The 18729-nt window shown below is 37.8% G+C and overlaps 1 protein-coding gene across 3 annotated transcripts in view; it reads right to left on the reverse strand.

The window, feature by feature from the left end:
• The window catches only part of CHD1 (chromodomain helicase DNA binding protein 1), a 78530-nt gene extending 60071 nt beyond the window's left edge, over window positions 1–18459 (reverse strand). For all 3 annotated transcript variants that reach the window (XM_028493101.2, XM_055086698.1, XM_024129700.3), the window contains exons 1-2: window positions 18372–18459; window positions 16112–16310 (exon numbers count right to left, since the gene is read on the reverse strand). In XM_028493101.2, the coding sequence (XP_028348902.1) occupies window positions 16112–16164 (53 nt within the window). In that variant the 5' untranslated portion in view covers window positions 16165–16310; window positions 18372–18459. The remainder of the gene's footprint in view (window positions 1–16111; window positions 16311–18371) is intronic.
• Window positions 18460–18729: the final 270 nt, after the last annotated feature.

Consider the following 18729-nt stretch of genomic DNA (forward strand, 5'->3'; position numbering starts at 1 on the left):
TTAGACTCTGGGGAGGAGGAGGGGAAGAGAAGTTACAGTATACATTGATAAAAGGTAAACTGATTTTACACAGATATTATAATAGAGGCTTGTGTGCCTGACAATTACAGTAATAATTTATTATATTACAATAAACAGAACTGTATTTGCAATCAAAAAACTGTATTTATTGTTCTAAAGAACAAGCATACTGCACTAAATTCTTACTTTATGCCTTGCTCCCTTCCTCCTTAACTACCGCTTAATTGTCAATGCCATTCAAAAGGACTTCTTTGAGGGAGTTTTTGAAAGAATTTTTTGACAGACATTTGTGGGGAAATTCGGGACTAACTTGATGGTGTTCTGAAATTCAACTGACTTATTTTCTCCTCGCCTCCTAGCCCTTTTGTCTCATTATATGCATATATTTACACCCATTAGATATAAGCCTCAGGTTTCTACCACATGGAAATAATAAACATACTTAAGGATTACTGTGAAGATTTAAAAAAATGTAAAGCATATTATCTGACATATACTAGGAGCTCAATATTAATAGCTATTAGAATTTTAAAAATTGATTTTTTTCCCCTGAGTTCAAGATCAGAATCATTACTTCAAAATTTGTGTTAGGTGTTCTTTGGACTGTCATAATTATAAGTATAAATATATAAAATGTCTATGAATAAAACCTGTAGAAATACTAACATTTTCAAAACAAACTAATAAAAAAAGGAAGACATGGTGATTACTAACTGGTGCTATGTGCCAAACACTGGGTTCTCGTCTAATCCTTTCATTTTCATATAATAAACAAATAAACAAACAGGTTCAGAGAAGGCTAAGTGAAGAAAACAAATACTAATATTATGAAGAATTGAAAGAAAATTCAGAAAAATGAAAGCCACTAATTTCTTAGGATGATAGGAGTGATTTATTTTTAATACCCCTTTATGTTGTGCCATATGAATGTTGTCTACTTGCCCCTCCCCACTCACCCAGTACCCACTGTGCTTGCCCTTTGGTGTTACATAACTGGCACTCCAGTTTTAAATGGCACATGCCCACCCAGCTAAAGATTAGATTTCCCAGCATCTCTTTCAGCTAGGTGTGGCCATGTGAACAGGTTTTGGCCAATGGATTATGGCTAGAAGTGATGTGAAATTTCTACATCTTAGCCTTAAACATTAAATGGCTTGCCTTAAATCCTCCCCATTCCCATTTTCTTCCTGTTGACTGAAGATGGCAACCACTGGAGCAATATTAGCCACATGTTACAGATAACAAAGCTGTCCTACTAGCCAGAGTACCTGGATAACCTCAAGAGGTAGAGCTCACTTACCTGATAATGAAAAGAAGTAACTATTTTTGAGACCTTGTGTTTTGAGGACTCTAGTATATATGGCACCTTAATTGGTTCTCTAACTAATATGCTATAATATGTTTTTGCAATAAACACTTTTGAAATAAGTTTTATACATATGTAATTTGAATTCGTTTGAACAAGAGTTTCTAGCAGGGACAAAATGCCATGGGAAAAGTAAAACTTGCGAGAATCAATGATATAAGGATGATGATAAAAAAAGGAAAAAAAGATATAAGGATGGATCAGTTGTTGATTGAGGAACCGGAGGTAGGGCAAATGAAATTAGGTGCAAGGCTTCATGGAGGGAGTAATTTTAGAGCTGGGTATTGGTGTATTCCCCACACTTTCCCTCTAGAAAACACTTCTCTGAAGCAACTGATAAAACTTCTCACTCTTTAAGATTACTCAAAAATATCCTATCCTTCACGTAACTTTCTCCAATTTCTCTAGGGACAGGTCATTGTTCCAGCCCATGTGTTCACAAAATTTTGCTCATATGTTACTAATAATTCCTTCACAATATTACAAATTATGCTTATACATGTATCACTCTTCTAACTACATCCTGGAATTCATTATGTTGGGGCCTTTAGTTATTTTTATAGACCATCATCCACTTCAACAGGGCTAGAGAAACAATATGGAAATTAGCAGGTATTGACTACTTACAATTAAAAAAAAATACAAATTAGTGGTCAAAGGCAATGGCTTTTAAACTTTTTGGATCATGACTTAAATAATAAATACATTTTATATCATGATGTAGTATACACATGCACACATGTAACATAATAAAAGTTTGATGAAGTAATACTCAACAAAAGGAACACTATTAGTTTACAATATTCTCTTTCATTAAAAAAAAATTCAGTTATGGTCCTCTAAGGTGTTGCAATTCACTATTTAAAACATATTAGCCTAGAAGCAGTCACTTAGAAAATGAGAAGGGTTCAGCTAGATGATAACTAAGATCAGATCACCTTCAAATTCTATAAAATTACATTGTATTAAAATTTGTTATCCTTTTCTTTCACTACAGGCTATAAAATAACTATCAAAGGTTTGAGAAAATCTGGAAAGTATTCATCCTCATGGGTCTGAAAACCAGTTACTGCCTTTGTTAGGAACTAAAGAACACACACAACAGCTCCTTTTAGCATTCTAAATTACCAATACAATGCAAAATTCTATCATAAACTCTTCTTAAAGTACAGTATTATTCTTAAAGTCTCTAACTGAATAAATGAGAATAAAACTGCTAGAAATAGATGCTAAGAATGGTAACATTTAGCAAGACTAATTTCAAAGATGACTGGGTTTAGTCATGCTGAATCTGAGGTAAAGACAGTTAACTCAAAAGTTTCTCTAATAAACATTCAGGGAATCAGATGAGAAATAAGGACTATGTATACATACACTTCAAAGTCACTTAACAAGTTTCATAAAACATGTATGAAATTTGTTATAATATCAATGATATGACAAAACCCTCTAATTCTATTATTTATAATTATAACAAGTAGGCAAAACTTAACGTTTATATTTTTTCCCCATTAGTATTACCTATCATGCGGAAGTCTAACACATGTAGAAATTATGTTTCAAAACAATCCACAAAGTAATTGAGGGGAGGAGTAGTAGGTAGGATTTACAGATTAAACTAGATTGACCATGAGATGAAATATGTTGAAACTAGATGATGTATACACGAGGGTTCACTTTATTACTGTCACTACTTTTGCATGTTTGAAATTATCCACAATTTTAAAATTAGCACAAAGAATAAAATAAATGTCTACATTTAAAAGTTCAATCTTTAAAAGATTAATCATTTGATTAATTTGTTTTAAAAAGGTTTTTAAAATACTTATATGCTTTTAAATTACTTTAATGAATATTCTCACAAGAAAACAAAGTTCCCAGCACTATATATTTTACTTTCTAACAAAATTATTTGTAATTTGGTATTTCATCACAGTCTGCAGATACCCATGAGGGTGTGCTGCACATAAGAACCTCCATCTACTGTGTCATTTAGTGAAAAAAAAAAGTGAAATGATCAATGTAGTACAGTATGACTGAGATAAACTACTGCACACTAGGTCAAACCTTTGGTATAAAATACATGCTAAAACTGGAATAAGGAGATTATTTACATTTTCAGCTCTCATGTACCCCTAATTGTAATTCTTTTCTTATAAAATTTCCTTTCAGATCAAACTTCTTCCTTTTATTAACGTAATTCAGGATTTAGTAATTTAGAACTGGAAATACTGTAGTTCAGGATTTAGTAATTTAGAACTGGAAATACTGTAGTATTTGCATCAGATGGCAATCATTATATTATAATCTACCTCAAGCACAAAAACAAGAACAGCCTTCTTTGAGGGAATTTAGACTAACTCCACGCTTTTCCAATGGCCCCAATCCTTTACATAAAAACTCTTCAGCATAATCTATTGCCTTCTAACATCATTTTTCCTCGATATAAAAAATTATTCTTTGCTTTTTGCCTAAGCCTGTCAAACCACCTCACCACCGTAAAAGCCACATTACAAGGACTTTTAACATGAGTAAAATTTAAGGCTACCAGAGGTTTTAAATGATCTCTCAAAAACAAACAAAAAAAAGCACAAAATTTCATTCTGATATTGGGTTTGATAGAGATTAACCATCTGTCTTATGATCAAACTTCCTTGTCTCCTACCTTTGAACTGCTGCAGACTGTATCTCTCTGTATTTACCATACCCACCTGATACTCAGACATTTAAGGTTTAGCTCTGTCTCTTTCTTGATTTTAAGTTTTAGAGAATAATCTCAAATTTTAACATCTTATGATATTCATCACATAGTAGTTGCTCAATCATCTAAATTAAATAACTATCTGAGGACAGAGAACTGTATTTCTAAAAGCAGTAACAGGAGAGATGTGAAATAGCTAATGGAAATGGTTTTCACTTAGAAAAGTGCTCCCCACTATTTTTGTGCCTTAAGCCACAGCTGATAGATACTGTAGACAGTGGATCCCATAAGTAGACAGTGGATCCTGTAAGCCAGTACTGTTTAGCCAGAACTTTGTGTGTCTGTATTTTAACCTCAATAACTGAAATCTCAATCTACCCACACCAAAGAAACTTTCAAATTCAGTTTAACATTTATTTAAAGTTGACTTCTAAGCAGTCACCTCATATCACAATGACAGATAATATACTCCTAACTATAAACAGCAATTTTCTCAGTCATTAATATACAAGAACTTGATTCTGGTACAAGAGATTCCTAGAGTCTCTCTCTGAAACCAGTGGGTCTGACCAGTCCATTCACATGGGTAATATACTCTCCCATGGGTATCTCTTAGTACATGTAGTGTTTATTCAGCTATGCTTCCTTTTTTTCCTCTTTCCTCCACCTGGGACTAAACCATACAAAAACTTCAATATGACACTAAACAAACCTCAGGGTAAAGAACTGCGAAACTAAGATGTCCAACACATTCTCTGCACTAGGGAACTCGTACTTCTTTTACTGGGGGACTATGAATCCTGTGAAAACCTTCCTCTCCATCATGTTTCTCGATATACACCATTTGTTCTTCTTTTCTTTCCAAACCACATCATTTCTGATCATTAAGATTACAAAAGTTCAAAAGCTCCATGAAGACTTCCCATATAGCCCATTACCTCACTCCAGTAATTTGCCCAATTCCACTTTCTTTCACCTCACCTGAATGCCTATACGACCCCATGAGTTTGAGTATAGTCACTTGATTGTGTATTTAAACTTGGCTATTCCATTATCACCTCTAGATCAAAATAAGCTTTCTGCAACTTAATTTATAATTTCAAAACATGGCAAGATACTGAATGACTCCAGGTAAATAGTTTCATATATATGCATATAAATTTAATATGCCTATACATTTCGTTGGGAATTTTGTTAAAATGAAAATTCTGATTCAGTAGATCTGGGACACAGAGGGCAACTTTCAGGGTAAAGGAATCATTCTGTACAGTACTGGGGTGGAGGATAAATGATTCTATACATTTGTCAAAACCCATGAAACTGTATATCACAGAGTAAATGTAATATATGCAAGTTTAAAACATAAACCCATGTGACTGAGAATCCCAGGACAGAATGCAAACTGATAAATGAATCTATCACAAATTTATGACATAACCACACTGAAGGGGATGAGGGGAAGAAAACTACCTTGAGTAACTTTGGAAATCAGTGTTCTGACTAGAAACCATAAGGCTAAATATAATAGGAACTGTACACTGTACATAAACACTATTTTAGTTGGTAAATCTGTTTCTTCTGGGAGTATAGCCTAAAAATTCTGAAACTACTTTACTTGTATACTGAGGTTGGAGTGCGTGCATGGTGGATGGCAGATGGTGGGAGCCAGGTTTCTCTTTATTAGAGATGGAAGTTATGAAGGTACAAGAAAGGAAGATTAGGATGAATCCTGTAGTATAGGATTAGAATTGGAGACAACAGTACTAACTCATGTTTACCCTAATATGCACACAGATGGGGGCTTCCCTGGTGGCACAGTGGTTAAGAATCCACCTGCCAATGCAGGGGACATGGGTTCAAGCCCTGGTCCGGGAAGATCCCACATGCCATGGAGCAACTAAGCCCGTGAGCCATAACTACTGAGCCTGTGATGTAGAGCCCACGAGCCACAACTACTGAGCCCGTGCGCCGCAACTATTGAAGCCCGCGTGCCTAGAGCCCGTGCACCGCAATGAGAAGCCCGCGCACCACAACGAAGAGTAGCCCCTGCTCACCGCAGCTAAAGAAAGCCCATGCGCAGCAACGAGGACCCAAAGCAGCCAAAAATAAATAAACAAACAAACAAATAAATAAAATTTTAAAAAATGCACATAGATGGACAGACACAGAAACAACTATAGATACACATGGTTTAGTATATATAAACATCTATAGATTGATATAACTCTGTCTGCTCTGTCTACTGAGAGGGCCTCGAAGCAGTGACACCTGAGTAGCAACCCAGTACCCAAATCTTGGTTTCTAATACCCTTTTCTCCAATAAAAGAAACCAGCCAGGGCTCTTTGGAGAAATGGTTGATTCTAGGGCAAAAGAATGGGAGGGTGTAAAAAGAACACAGAAGCCAACTTGAAAGAGTTCCCAATGGGCAAGGCTAAAACAATTTGAACAATAAAATTAACCTACTGGATTATAACCCAAAGAATAAAATATACATAAGTCCACGCTTATATAAGTGAATGACGGAATTAATAAGAGAGAAATTATTTCTTTATAGAAGAATTCCATTTAATATTATGTAGTTACTCCCTCCCAGCAGGAGATAGAACTTAATTCCCACCCATGCCACCACTCACCACATCCCTTGAGAGTGGGCTAGACATAGTGACTTACTTCCAAAGAATACAGTATGGAAAGAGAAAAACAGTAACTTTATAGTGGAGAAACCTGGCAAATACTATCTTGGTCAAATGATAAAGGTTAACATCATCAGTAATGTCAAGTGGATATTCTGCTTCCCATATGATGTGACCAGTACAGCACTTCATCTCTGTGATACTCTTTCTAAAAACTGGTAACTGATAACCCTAGTTTATCCTAGCAAAAAAAAATCAGACAAATCCAAATTGGGGGACGTTTTATAGGATACCTGGCCAGTACTTCTCAAGACTGTTAAAGAAATTAAGGAAAGACTTAGAAACTCTCACAGATCAGAGGACACTGGGGAGAGTTAACAACTGAATGCAACATGGTACCCTGGATTGAATCCTGAAATAGAAAGAGGGCATTAATGGAAAAACAATAAAATCCAAGTAAAATCTGAAATTTGGTTAACAGTTGTTTGGTTTTTTTTAAGATGTTTAAAAAGGCTATAAATCTGGTTTCCCCTTCTGGAGAATGGGAAACATAGTACTAAATACATCATAGGAATTTTGGAAGGAATAGCTACAATAAATTAATGTAATGTACCATATACACCATGGCTCAGTCAGAGTAAGAGCTCAATAATTACTGGTTGCCATTATTACTGAGAAATGAAAAGTACCCAGCTTCTTGCTTGCATGGCCTATGACACACTTCTCTGGGGGGTTCCCAGAAAATAAAAAGCATGTGTAATAACATCAATAACAACAAGTAGCAAGGTGGTGAATGACTCCATGCAAACAGCTTCATATATGTGCATATGAATTTATTATGAATACATATCACTTGAGAATCTTGTTAAAAAGAAGATTCTGATTCAGGAGGTCTGGGGTGAGGTCCAAGGTTGAACATTACAAACAAGCTCCCAGGTGATGCCAATGCTGCTAGACCAGGTACCACAACTGGAGCTATAACTTTTCTACTTCTGTAATGTTTTAAAAATTTTCATAAAAAATACAAAAAAAAAAGTTTTCTCCATCAAACTTTATGTCTTCCCCACAAATACTCGTATTTTTAAACACAGAACTGTGCCAGCTATAACCCACAAGTCATCAATATCTTAAATAAGCAATGACTTAATCAGTATAAAAAAGAAGCAACTACACATTAATATTTGCCCCCACATTATCTCACACCTGTGAAGATAAAAGTAATGTCTTTGAAAGTCAAATCACATACTATTCTCTTATCTTTACCAATTAAAAATTAGTCTAAATACATTACAGTAATCTAGATTAACCACAATTTTCAGAAGTTCCAGGAAAATTTTAATTCCGTGAATTCTGTTTGGAGAGAGTAACCTATTACCAAAGCTCCTGATTAACAGTTTATTGAGTTTTCAAAGCATAAAAAATGATCTTAATAAATGATCTGAGATTCAGTAGCATGTACAAGATATTTGAGGAAAGAAAAAACTAGTAGGAAAAGATGAAGAAAGTACATACTGAGTCAAGAAATAGGGATTAACAAAAAAATGAGATGTAAAACAGTCATACTTTCCTACAATTAATGACATCACAGTTAATTTTAAAAACCAGTTTCTTTAACTCAATGATTTCTAGCCATTCTGGCTTTGTGATTTCACATTTTCCTGTCTTGCTTAAAATGCTTCTTCGCAAAAACTTTTGAAATTTAAGAATAAATTGAACCTTTTTAAAAACACTCTGAGGACTTCCCTGGTGGCGCAGTGGTTAAGAATCCGCCTGTCGATGCAGGGGACATGGGTTCAAACCCTGGTCTGGGAAGATCCCACATGCCACGGATCAACTAAGCCCGTGCACCACAACTATTGAGCCTGAGCTCTAGAGCCCGCGCGCCACAACTACTGAGCCCATGCGCCACAACTACTGAAGCCTGCATGCCTATAGCCTGTGCTCCGCAACAAGAGAAGACACCGCAATGAGAAGCCCAAGCACCATAACGAAGAGTAGCCCCCGCTCACCGCAACTAGAGAAAGCCCATGCGCAGAAACGAAGACCCAATGCAGCCAAAAATAAAAATTAATTAATTTTAAAAACTCTGAGATAACATAAGTAAGCTCAGGAAATACCATTCTATTGCCTTTAAAAAAATGTTCAAATTCATTTATTAAAAGAAACTGATTTTGATGGCAAGAAATCTTGCTGGTATGTGTATACATAAAAGCAATGTTTCCAAAAATGGTATACCATAGAAGTGTTTGATAGGATACTAACAGATATATGGTGAAATATGCAGCCCTGACTTCAAATTAACTTTGACTTGGTGTTCCTTAAATTTAACAGGTCATTTGGACTATCTGGCTTTTTTCTCAAAGCCTTTAAAAAGTGTTTTAGTGACTCTGAATTTCTAAAAATGAGATTTTCATTTAGAACATTTCCATTGATATTTCCTACTCACTGCCTACTCAAAACACTTCAAAAGTTGAGACCCAAAGATTCTTGAAGCATAAAACAATTAAAATATTTTCAGTAAGCCAAGGAAATTTAATTGCAACAGAGTTCCTCTAAGTAAATATAAAATTTACATACATATATATTTAAAACATATTTATAATAGGTTAAGCACTGTTAATGCTATAAAAAGCTATAATATATCAAGGAAAAGAATCCTTTTAGGGACTTCCCTGGTGGTCCAGTGGTTAACAGTCCACCTTCCAGTGCAGGGGACATGGGTTTGATACGTGTCAGGGAACTAGGGTCCCACGTGCCGCAGGGCAACTAAGCCTGTGCGCCACAACTACTGAGCCCGTGCACCACAACTAGAGAGCCTGTGCCAGAACTACCGAGTCCATGCACTCTAGAGCCCGCGTGCCACAACTAGAGAGAAGCCCTCGTGCTGCAATGAAGATCCCGCATACCGCAACTAAGACTTGATGCAGCCAAATAAATAAATAAATAAATAATTTTTTTAAAAAATTCTTTTAGAATCAGGTCAATATAGCTCAGTTGCCAGCTCTAGATCAATTCTAAGTAGGTAAGACTGTTATAACACATCACCAAAATTTCCTTCACTCTGTGATAATTTTTCATAAGCATACTATATAGACTAATTAAACCAATTAAAATAAATTCTCAAATTTACATGGACAAATTTACATTACTGAAAATTTAATCTACAGGCAAGCAGAGAAATTACTTCTGAGTATTAAGCATTTATGAATCATCCAAAAATTAGTAAAATGTAACCATGTATTTCTGGTCTTCACCCACAAATCTATTTCTGGAGCAAATCATCATTCAAGTTAACTTCAAAATAAAAAATGTCTAACCAGGCTTTGAAAAACTTCATTACAAATAACAAGAGAAATCTACACAGCTGGGAACTGATGCTTTGAAATCTTCCAATAGTATCTTCAGAAAGCTTAACTTCAGTTATATAATAAACTTTGTGCTAACTTGAAACTGAGGTACAGGTGCATCCTGACACTTTTCTTAGTAAATAAGTTTCAAAATTGTCAGTTATAACATAGCCAAAGAGACATTCTCCTGTGTATTCTTCTACCTTTCTGTCAATGGTTATGGAAAGGTTTTCACATCAAAAGAATCAAAAAAGACACTTTTGAGTAGAAAGCTAATCATACCAACTAAAAATGCCAAATTACTTCTTCCTTAATTCTACTTCATTTCATAAATTTCCATGAAGGAAAAAAAGGAAATCTGAAAATACATGTAAAAATTCTAGCCAATAACAATCAAATTTTACAGCATATATCAATTTTAAAAACAAGCGTAGGGCTTCCCTGGGGGCCCAGTGGTTAAGAATCCACCTGCCAATGCAGGGGACACGGGTTCAAGCCCTGGCCTGGGAAGATCCCACATGCCACGGAGCAACTAAGCCTGTGCACCACAACTACTGAGCCCACGCTCTAGAGCACGCTAGCAACAACTACTGAAGCCCTGGCGCCTAGAGCCCGCGCTCCGCAACAAGAGAAGCCACCGCTGTGAGAAGGCTGCGCACTGCAAGGAAGAGTAGCCCCCACTCGCCGCAAATAGAGAAAGCCCACGCACAGCAACGAAGACCCAACACAGCCAAAAATAAATTAATTAATTTTTTAAAAAGATGTGTGATTTTTTTTAAAAAAAGCATATTTCTCCCCTCATCACTCTATACTAATATTCATAGTTATGGTGACTTTTGGTTTTTGCAAGAAAATCCCTGTATCTATAAAGTTCACCTCACTCTTAACTAGGCACAATCTCCCTTCTCTGTACTGCCTTGTTATGAAAGCTTTTGGTATGGGGGCACTGAGGATTAGTAACTACGGTAGAGCAAAGGAAAAGGACAGTGTAACAGCAGAAAGGAAGAAAATGAAAGGAAAACAGAAGCAGGTCTCCCTTCTTCAGATAAACACCAAGGCAGTTGCAAGAACTAGATAACCTGACAGCCACAATTCTAAGAAGTACATAAAACCTATATGGTAGAAATAATGACTCAGAATAATTAGAGTATATACTTTGCAATTATTTAAAATGAGTATGCACTGTAAAAGAGTCAAGTAAATTTGATTTCACGGGGTTTAATTATTTTCATCTCTACTATATCAAATTTGATTTACGACTCCCCCTTTGCTTTACATATGGCAGCAAAATACATAAAAGATTACTGGAAAAGGTAAGGGTGGTTAAGAATCCGCCTGTCGATGCAGGGGACATGGGTTCAAACCCTGGTCTGGGAAGATCCCACATGCCACGGATCAACTAAGCCCGTGCACCACAACTATTGAGCCTGAGCTCTAGAGCCCGCGCGCCACAACTACTGAGCCCATGCGCCACAACTACTGAAGCCTGCATGCCTATAGCCTGTGCTCCGCAACAAGAGAAGACACCGCAATGAGAAGCCCAAGCACCATAACGAAGAGTAGCCCCCGCTCACCGCAACTAGAGAAAGCCCATGCGCAGAAACGAAGACCCAATGCAGCCAAAAATAAAAATTAATTAATTTTAAAAACTCTGAGATAACATAAGTAAGCTCAGGAAATACCATTCTATTGCCTTTAAAAAAATGTTCAAATTCATTTATTAAAAGAAACTGATTTTGATGGCAAGAAATCTTGCTGGTATGTGTATACATAAAAGCAATGTTTCCAAAAATGGTATACCATAGAAGTGTTTGATAGGATACTAACAGATATATGGTGAAATATGCAGCCCTGACTTCAAATTAACTTTGACTTGGTGTTCCTTAAATTTAACAGGTCATTTGGACTATCTGGCTTTTTTCTCAAAGCCTTTAAAAAGTGTTTTAGTGACTCTGAATTTCTAAAAATGAGATTTTCATTTAGAACATTTCCATTGATATTTCCTACTCAAAACACTTCAAAAGTTGAGACCCAAAGATTCTTGAAGCATAAAACAATTAAAATATTTTCAGTAAGCCAAGGAAATTTAATTGCAACAGAGTTCCTCTAAGTAAATATAAAATTTACATACATATATATTTAAAACATATTTATAATAGGTTAAGCACTGTTAATGCTATAAAAAGCTATAATATATCAAGGAAAAGAATCCTTTTAGGGACTTCCCTGGTGGTCCAGTGGTTAACAGTCCACCTTCCAGTGCAGGGGACATGGGTTTGATACGTGTCAGGGAACTAGGGTCCCACGTGCCGCAGGGCAACTAAGCCTGTGCGCCACAACTACTGAGCCCGTGCACCACAACTAGAGAGCCTGTGCCAGAACTACCGAGTCCATGCACTCTAGAGCCCGCGTGCCACAACTAGAGAGAAGCCCTCGTGCTGCAATGAAGATCCCGCGTACCGCAACTAAGACTTGATGCAGCCAAATAAATAAATAAATAAATAATTTTTTAAAAAAATTCTTTTAGAATCAGGTCAATATAGCTCAGTTGCCAGCTCTAGATCAATTCTAAGTAGGTAAGACTGTTATAACACATCACCAAAATTTCCTTCACTCTGTGATAATTTTTCATAAGCATACTATATAGACTAATTAAACCAATTAAAATAAATTCTCAAATTTACATGGACAAATTTACATTACTGAAAATTTAATCTACAGGCAAGCAGAGAAATTACTTCTGAGTATTAAGCATTTATGAATCATCCAAAAATTAGTAAAATGTAACCATGTATTTCTGGTCTTCACCCACAAATCTATTTCTGGAGCAAATCATCATTCAAGTTAACTTCAAAATAAAAAATGTCTAACCAGGCTTTGAAAAACTTCATTACAAATAACAAGAGAAATCTACACAGCTGGGAACTGATGCTTTGAAATCTTCCAATAGTATCTTCAGAAAGCTTAACTTCAGTTATATAATAAACTTTGTGCTAACTTGAAACTGAGGTACAGGTGCATCCTGACACTTTTCTTAGTAAATAAGTTTCAAAATTGTCAGTTATAACATAGCCAAAGAGACATTCTCCTGTGTATTCTTCTACCTTTCTGTCAATGGTTATGGAAAGGTTTTCACATCAAAAGAATCAAAAAAGACACTTTTGAGTAGAAAGCTAATCATACCAACTAAAAATGCCAAATTACTTCTTCCTTAATTCTACTTCATTTCATAAATTTCCATGAAGGAAAAAAAGGAAATCTGAAAATACATGTAAAAATTCTAGCCAATAACAATCAAATTTTACAGCATATATCAATTTTAAAAACAAGCGTAGGGCTTCCCTGGGGGCCCAGTGGTTAAGAATCCACCTGCCAATGCAGGGGACACGGGTTCAAGCCCTGGCCTGGGAAGATCCCACATGCCACGGAGCAACTAAGCCTGTGCACCACAACTACTGAGCCCACGCTCTAGAGCACGCTAGCAACAACTACTGAAGCCCTGGCGCCTAGAGCCCGCGCTCCGCAACAAGAGAAGCCACCGCTGTGAGAAGGCTGCGCACTGCAAGGAAGAGTAGCCCCCACTCGCCGCAAATAGAGAAAGCCCGCGCACAGCAACGAAGACCCAACACAGCCAAAAATAAATTAATTAATTTTTTAAAAAGATGTGTGATTTTTTTTAAAAAAAGCATATTTCTCCCCTCATCACTCTATACTAATATTCATAGTTATGGTGACTTTTGGTTTTTGCAAGAAAATCCCTGTATCTATAAAGTTCACCTCACTCTTAACTAGGCACAATCTCCCTTCTCTGTACTGCCTTGTTATGAAAGCTTTTGGTATGGGGGCACTGAGGATTAGTAACTACGGTAGAGCAAAGGAAAAGGACAGTGTAACAGCAGAAAGGAAGAAAATGAAAGGAAAACAGAAGCAGGTCTCCCTTCTTCAGATAAACACCAAGGCAGTTGCAAGAACTAGATAACCTGACAGCCACAATTCTAAGAAGTACATAAAACCTATATGGTAGAAATAATGACTCAGAATAATTAGAGTATATACTTTGCAATTATTTAAAATGAGTATGCACTGTAAAAGAGTCAAGTAAATTTGATTTCACGGGGTTTAATTATTTTCATCTCTACTATATCAAATTTGATTTACGACTCCCCCTTTGCTTTACATATGGCAGCAAAATACATAAAAGATTACTGGAAAAGGTAAGGGGTCAGAATATAACAGCATGTGATCTCTCTACATGCTCAACCAGAAGATTTACTCTCAAGAGTCTTATTTCCTATTTTGTGGGTAGTTAGGCTCCTGCGTTTCCCCTAGATATTTCTACCTATTAACCATTTCATTGTTCACTAATGAACAAGAGAATGTGGACAATGTGACTCTCCTATTCACTTACTCCAGTCAATATACCTGTAGAGATTGGAATCAAAGCTGAAATTCAAAGGTCTTCTAGTTTAGCCCTTCAACTTTGGCGCTTCCAGTTAAACTCTGTTGTTAAATACTTTGTATATTAAGTAGTAGGGTGAAACTTCAAAATCATTTAATTCAATTCTCCTTATTTTACAGTTCAGAAGTCATTCAGAGAACTAGTTAGTGCAGAGACAGGTCAACTCAGGTTTTGTAACTCCTAAACCAATACTTGATCTACTAAATCATTCTGCTTCCCATAACTGCTCCTTGTTTTCTACAATGTTCTTGTTATCCAAACAGTCTGCCTGTGAAACTGATAAACTAAAGTATACCTAGCATAACCAGAAAATCCCAAGCCTCAGGTCAAATACATATCCCACTGCTTCATTTTCTATCCAACATTTTCCTGAAGCCCTCTTAACTGCCAAAACTCTCCTGTTCCTTGTCCTTCAAATTTCTCCATCACTGTAATTAATGTTTCAGTTATGTATTATTCTATGTTATATAAGATATGATGCTAATTGTAATAATATAGAGTGCTCATTATATCAGGAACTATTTTAAGACGTTTACAGGTAGCACTTCATTTAATCCTCAACTTTAAATAAAATAACACTATAATCCCCATTTTATAAATACAAAAATCAAAGTCTCAGAGGTTAAAAAATCTGCCCTAATTCTCACAGCTAATAAGTACAACTGGGTAAGTAATCAGGCAGTCTGACCCCAATGTCCATATTCCTGACCTCTCTATATGATAACCGGATATGATAAGCGTATATAACTACATGGGATTGCATTATTAACGTGGCTGGTAACTTAAAACTGGGGAGCTACAGAAGAATTTTAAAAGTCTTTGTATTTGAAGAGGTTTCTTACACATTAAAATAGCTTAACATGGCTTACTCCCATAAACCATATCTTCTTTGCAAAGACATGGCCCACGTAAGAACTCTTAACTCAGTCATATATAATTAAAACTCAAATCTGAAAAGATAATGGGGGAAAAAAGTGTTGCAGCAATACTCTAACAAATGTCCAGATCAGCAGTGTCCAAAAGAACCTCTGCCATGATAGAAATGTTTTCTATTTTTCTCTATTCATCACGGTAGTCACTAGCCCCATGTGACTATTTGGCACTTGAAATGTGTCTAATGTGACTGAGTACTGAATTTTGAATATTTTGTAATTTTAACTAATTTAAATTTAAATAGCCACATGTGGCTACTGACTACTACATTGGACAGCACAGGTATAGAAGACAAAATGCCAGAAAAAAATGAGTAAAGAAATTCTTATTGCCTTTATTTGGAGAGTGCAGTAACAGTCAAATCAATTTAAATGTCTTCCTTTACTTGCTCTAGTTTCAATTATTAACCCAAACAATATAAACCTCCAAAGAGATTTAAGTATCCCAAACTTTCTATATTTCAATTTCTCTTTGTGCATCTCAATGGAAAAAAATAATTAAACTCTGTATTTTCAACAAAGCTTTATTTATTAGAAACTTTTTAATGTTTGTAGAGCTAACAGTGAATCTGAATCCTCTGCCACCTATTAGAAAAACTAAAAAGAGTCACATAAGTTTTCAAAATAAAAACTTGATAATAAAGTACTTACCTTGACTCTCCACTACTGTTTCTAACACTTTCTTCATCACTGTGTCCATTCATTGTAAATATCAAGAAGTTTTAAAATAAAATATAAATCTTCCCAGTTTAAAAGATGAATATAAATACTGACTCCTCTTTGAATATCAAAAATTCACAGATGAATTTTCTTCAACATTCACAGGTTTCCTGGGACCCTTTTGACTCACCTAAAAAAAAAAAATTAAGAAAAGTGAGAAAATTTCCTGTAGACAAAAAGATAAATAAGTCTATTTGGAACTTATCCAAATCTATCTAGGCCAATTAGATTAGAGGTGGTAAGGAAGGGGTAGGGGTCTTTTTCTCAAAATACCTAGGCTTCTATTAACTACATTCTTGACTACTTACTAGAATTTAGCACACCACTGCTTATTTTTGACAGAAAAAATTAAAATATTTGTGGAGTGATAGAACTTTTTAGACTAACTGCAACCGTGTGTATATACCACACCAAAAACTAAAGCAAAATGATAGTATATAACATATACATACGTTCCAAGAATAGAAAATAGAGTTTTATTAGATACTTGGCCAAACAAATGAAATAAGGGGGAAAAAGGTTACCTTAATCAAGCACTAATTCCTATCACGAAGGACTTGGTATACCAGAGCGAGGGAAAGTGTTGAAAATGCTCTCATGAGAACAGGAGAGTAAAAGTGTATCATTTAATCCTAGCCAAAAAAATGTACAGGTCAAAATAAATGTGTCCTTTCACAGGTAAACCAGTAGCGCAGTTTTAAGTTTAAATAATACAGTATATATCCAGTTTGGACATGCAGAGATTCCTCTGGGGGAAAAAGGTAACAGAATATACACTATGATTTTTTAAGTAAGGGCTTTGGGGCATAAATTATGGACCAAGACACAACATTTCCATGAAACATTCCATTTCAACATATCAGCACAACACTGGAGAGTCACCTACAAGCCACTCACTAATAAACAAAGGAGATCTCTGGCAGGGGAGGGAGAGGAAGAAGCGGGGGAAGGAGACGTCAGATCCTTCCCCAGCCAGAAAGTACCGAGACAGACGACTGAGAGCAGAGCTGTCCTCCGACCTCAGCAAAGAGAATTTACTCCTACGATTATTTCCATTCCACAAAAAAACAGGGGGGAAATAGGCTGCTGCCAACTTAATCATAGCAAACTCTGCATCTAGATCAGGATTTTAATTCTCCAGAAACTACAGTCCAGTAGACTTAGCAAGAACTGTTATCTAAAAATTATTTCACGCAACATTTATTCCTAATGTTAAATATTAATTCCAACTAGTCAAAGAGATTAACTATTAAACAATTAGATCTTAAAAATCTAGGTACTCTAACAAACTGCCTCTTTCCCGAAAGTCTCTCTTCATTGAGAAAGTTCACTCCTCTTTTCGTTCTTTCCTTTTCACCTTCCTTTCGCCCCTCAAAATGGCTTTCTCTGTACTTTGGAACTTCCTTTCTCCTCCTCATTTTCCTTCTCAGAGTTAAGTCCTCTTTCTGAGCCCCTTCTTACAACCGTTAAGTTCTGAAGCTCCAAGCACCCGCAGCTCTCTCCTGCCTTTCACGCGTCTTAACAATGATTCTTCCCTAAATCGTTAAACCTCTTCAATTCGCCTTTTCTTTGCCCCGTCTTTTATCAGTTGCTTTCCTCCTACTAAGTTTTCAAGCGGTTCCCGAAAGGAGGTTGGAAACCTTCCTCCCCCGTCCGTCGCAGCTTCGCTCCAATCAGCCTGCCACCCGGACGCACCGCCCCCCCCATCCCTCCCAGGGCCTCCATCCCAGTCCCGGAGTCTCCCTTCCCGCCTCAAACTTCCTACAGACCCACCCCGCGCCCTCCCGGGCTCGCCCGGGCTGCTGCCCCCTCCCCCTCCCCGCCGCTCCCCACGTGCTGGAAGCCCGGGTGGCGGCGGGACCCACGCACCGGCCAAGCGCACCGCTCGCGTCTCGCAGCTTTCCCCTCGCGGCCCGGCCGGCCGCAGGCCGAGGAAGCCCGGGCTCGACCGCCAGCTGCACGCCCGTCCGGAGAGAGGATGCGCTCCCCGGCGCCGGCCTGTTCTAGCCACTCACACGCCCCCTGAGCGGCGAGCCCATCCGCCGCCGCCGGCCCTCTCAGACCGCCCCGGCCTATGCCCGGCGCCCGGCCGCTGGGCCGCCGCCCGGGCACCGCGCCGCCCCCGCCCTCCGCCTGGCCAGCTCCCGTCCTCCCCGCCACATCCTGACCCGCCCGCCGACCCCTTTCTTACCGTCGGGCGTGCAGGCTTCGCGGGGCGGAGAGAGCCAACTCGATCGGCGGCCTCCCCTGTGCCCGGGCCCGCGGTCTCCGCCGCCGAGAGTCCTCGGGCTCCGGGCGTTTCGGGGTAAGCAGGAGTCCGTGAGGGCGAGGGGGAAGGGGAAGGACGCGGAGGAGAAGGGGAAGCCCCGGCCCGCGGCTCCAACGCGCGATCCCCTGCGGAGCGAATCCAACAATCAATTCATTATTAAAGCACCAACGGCGAGGTCAGCAAAAGCAAGAAGTAACGAGTCGTCGTCTTCCCCGCGACCGCGCGCGCGCTCCCGCTCCCGCCGCTTATCGGCTCCCGGCAGCCGCCATGACGCCGAGAG

The sequence above is a fragment of the Physeter macrocephalus genome, chromosome 8 (genome assembly GCF_002837175.3).
Source record: "Physeter macrocephalus isolate SW-GA chromosome 8, ASM283717v5, whole genome shotgun sequence".
In the NCBI taxonomy this organism is placed as follows: domain Eukaryota; kingdom Metazoa; phylum Chordata; class Mammalia; order Artiodactyla; family Physeteridae; genus Physeter; species Physeter macrocephalus.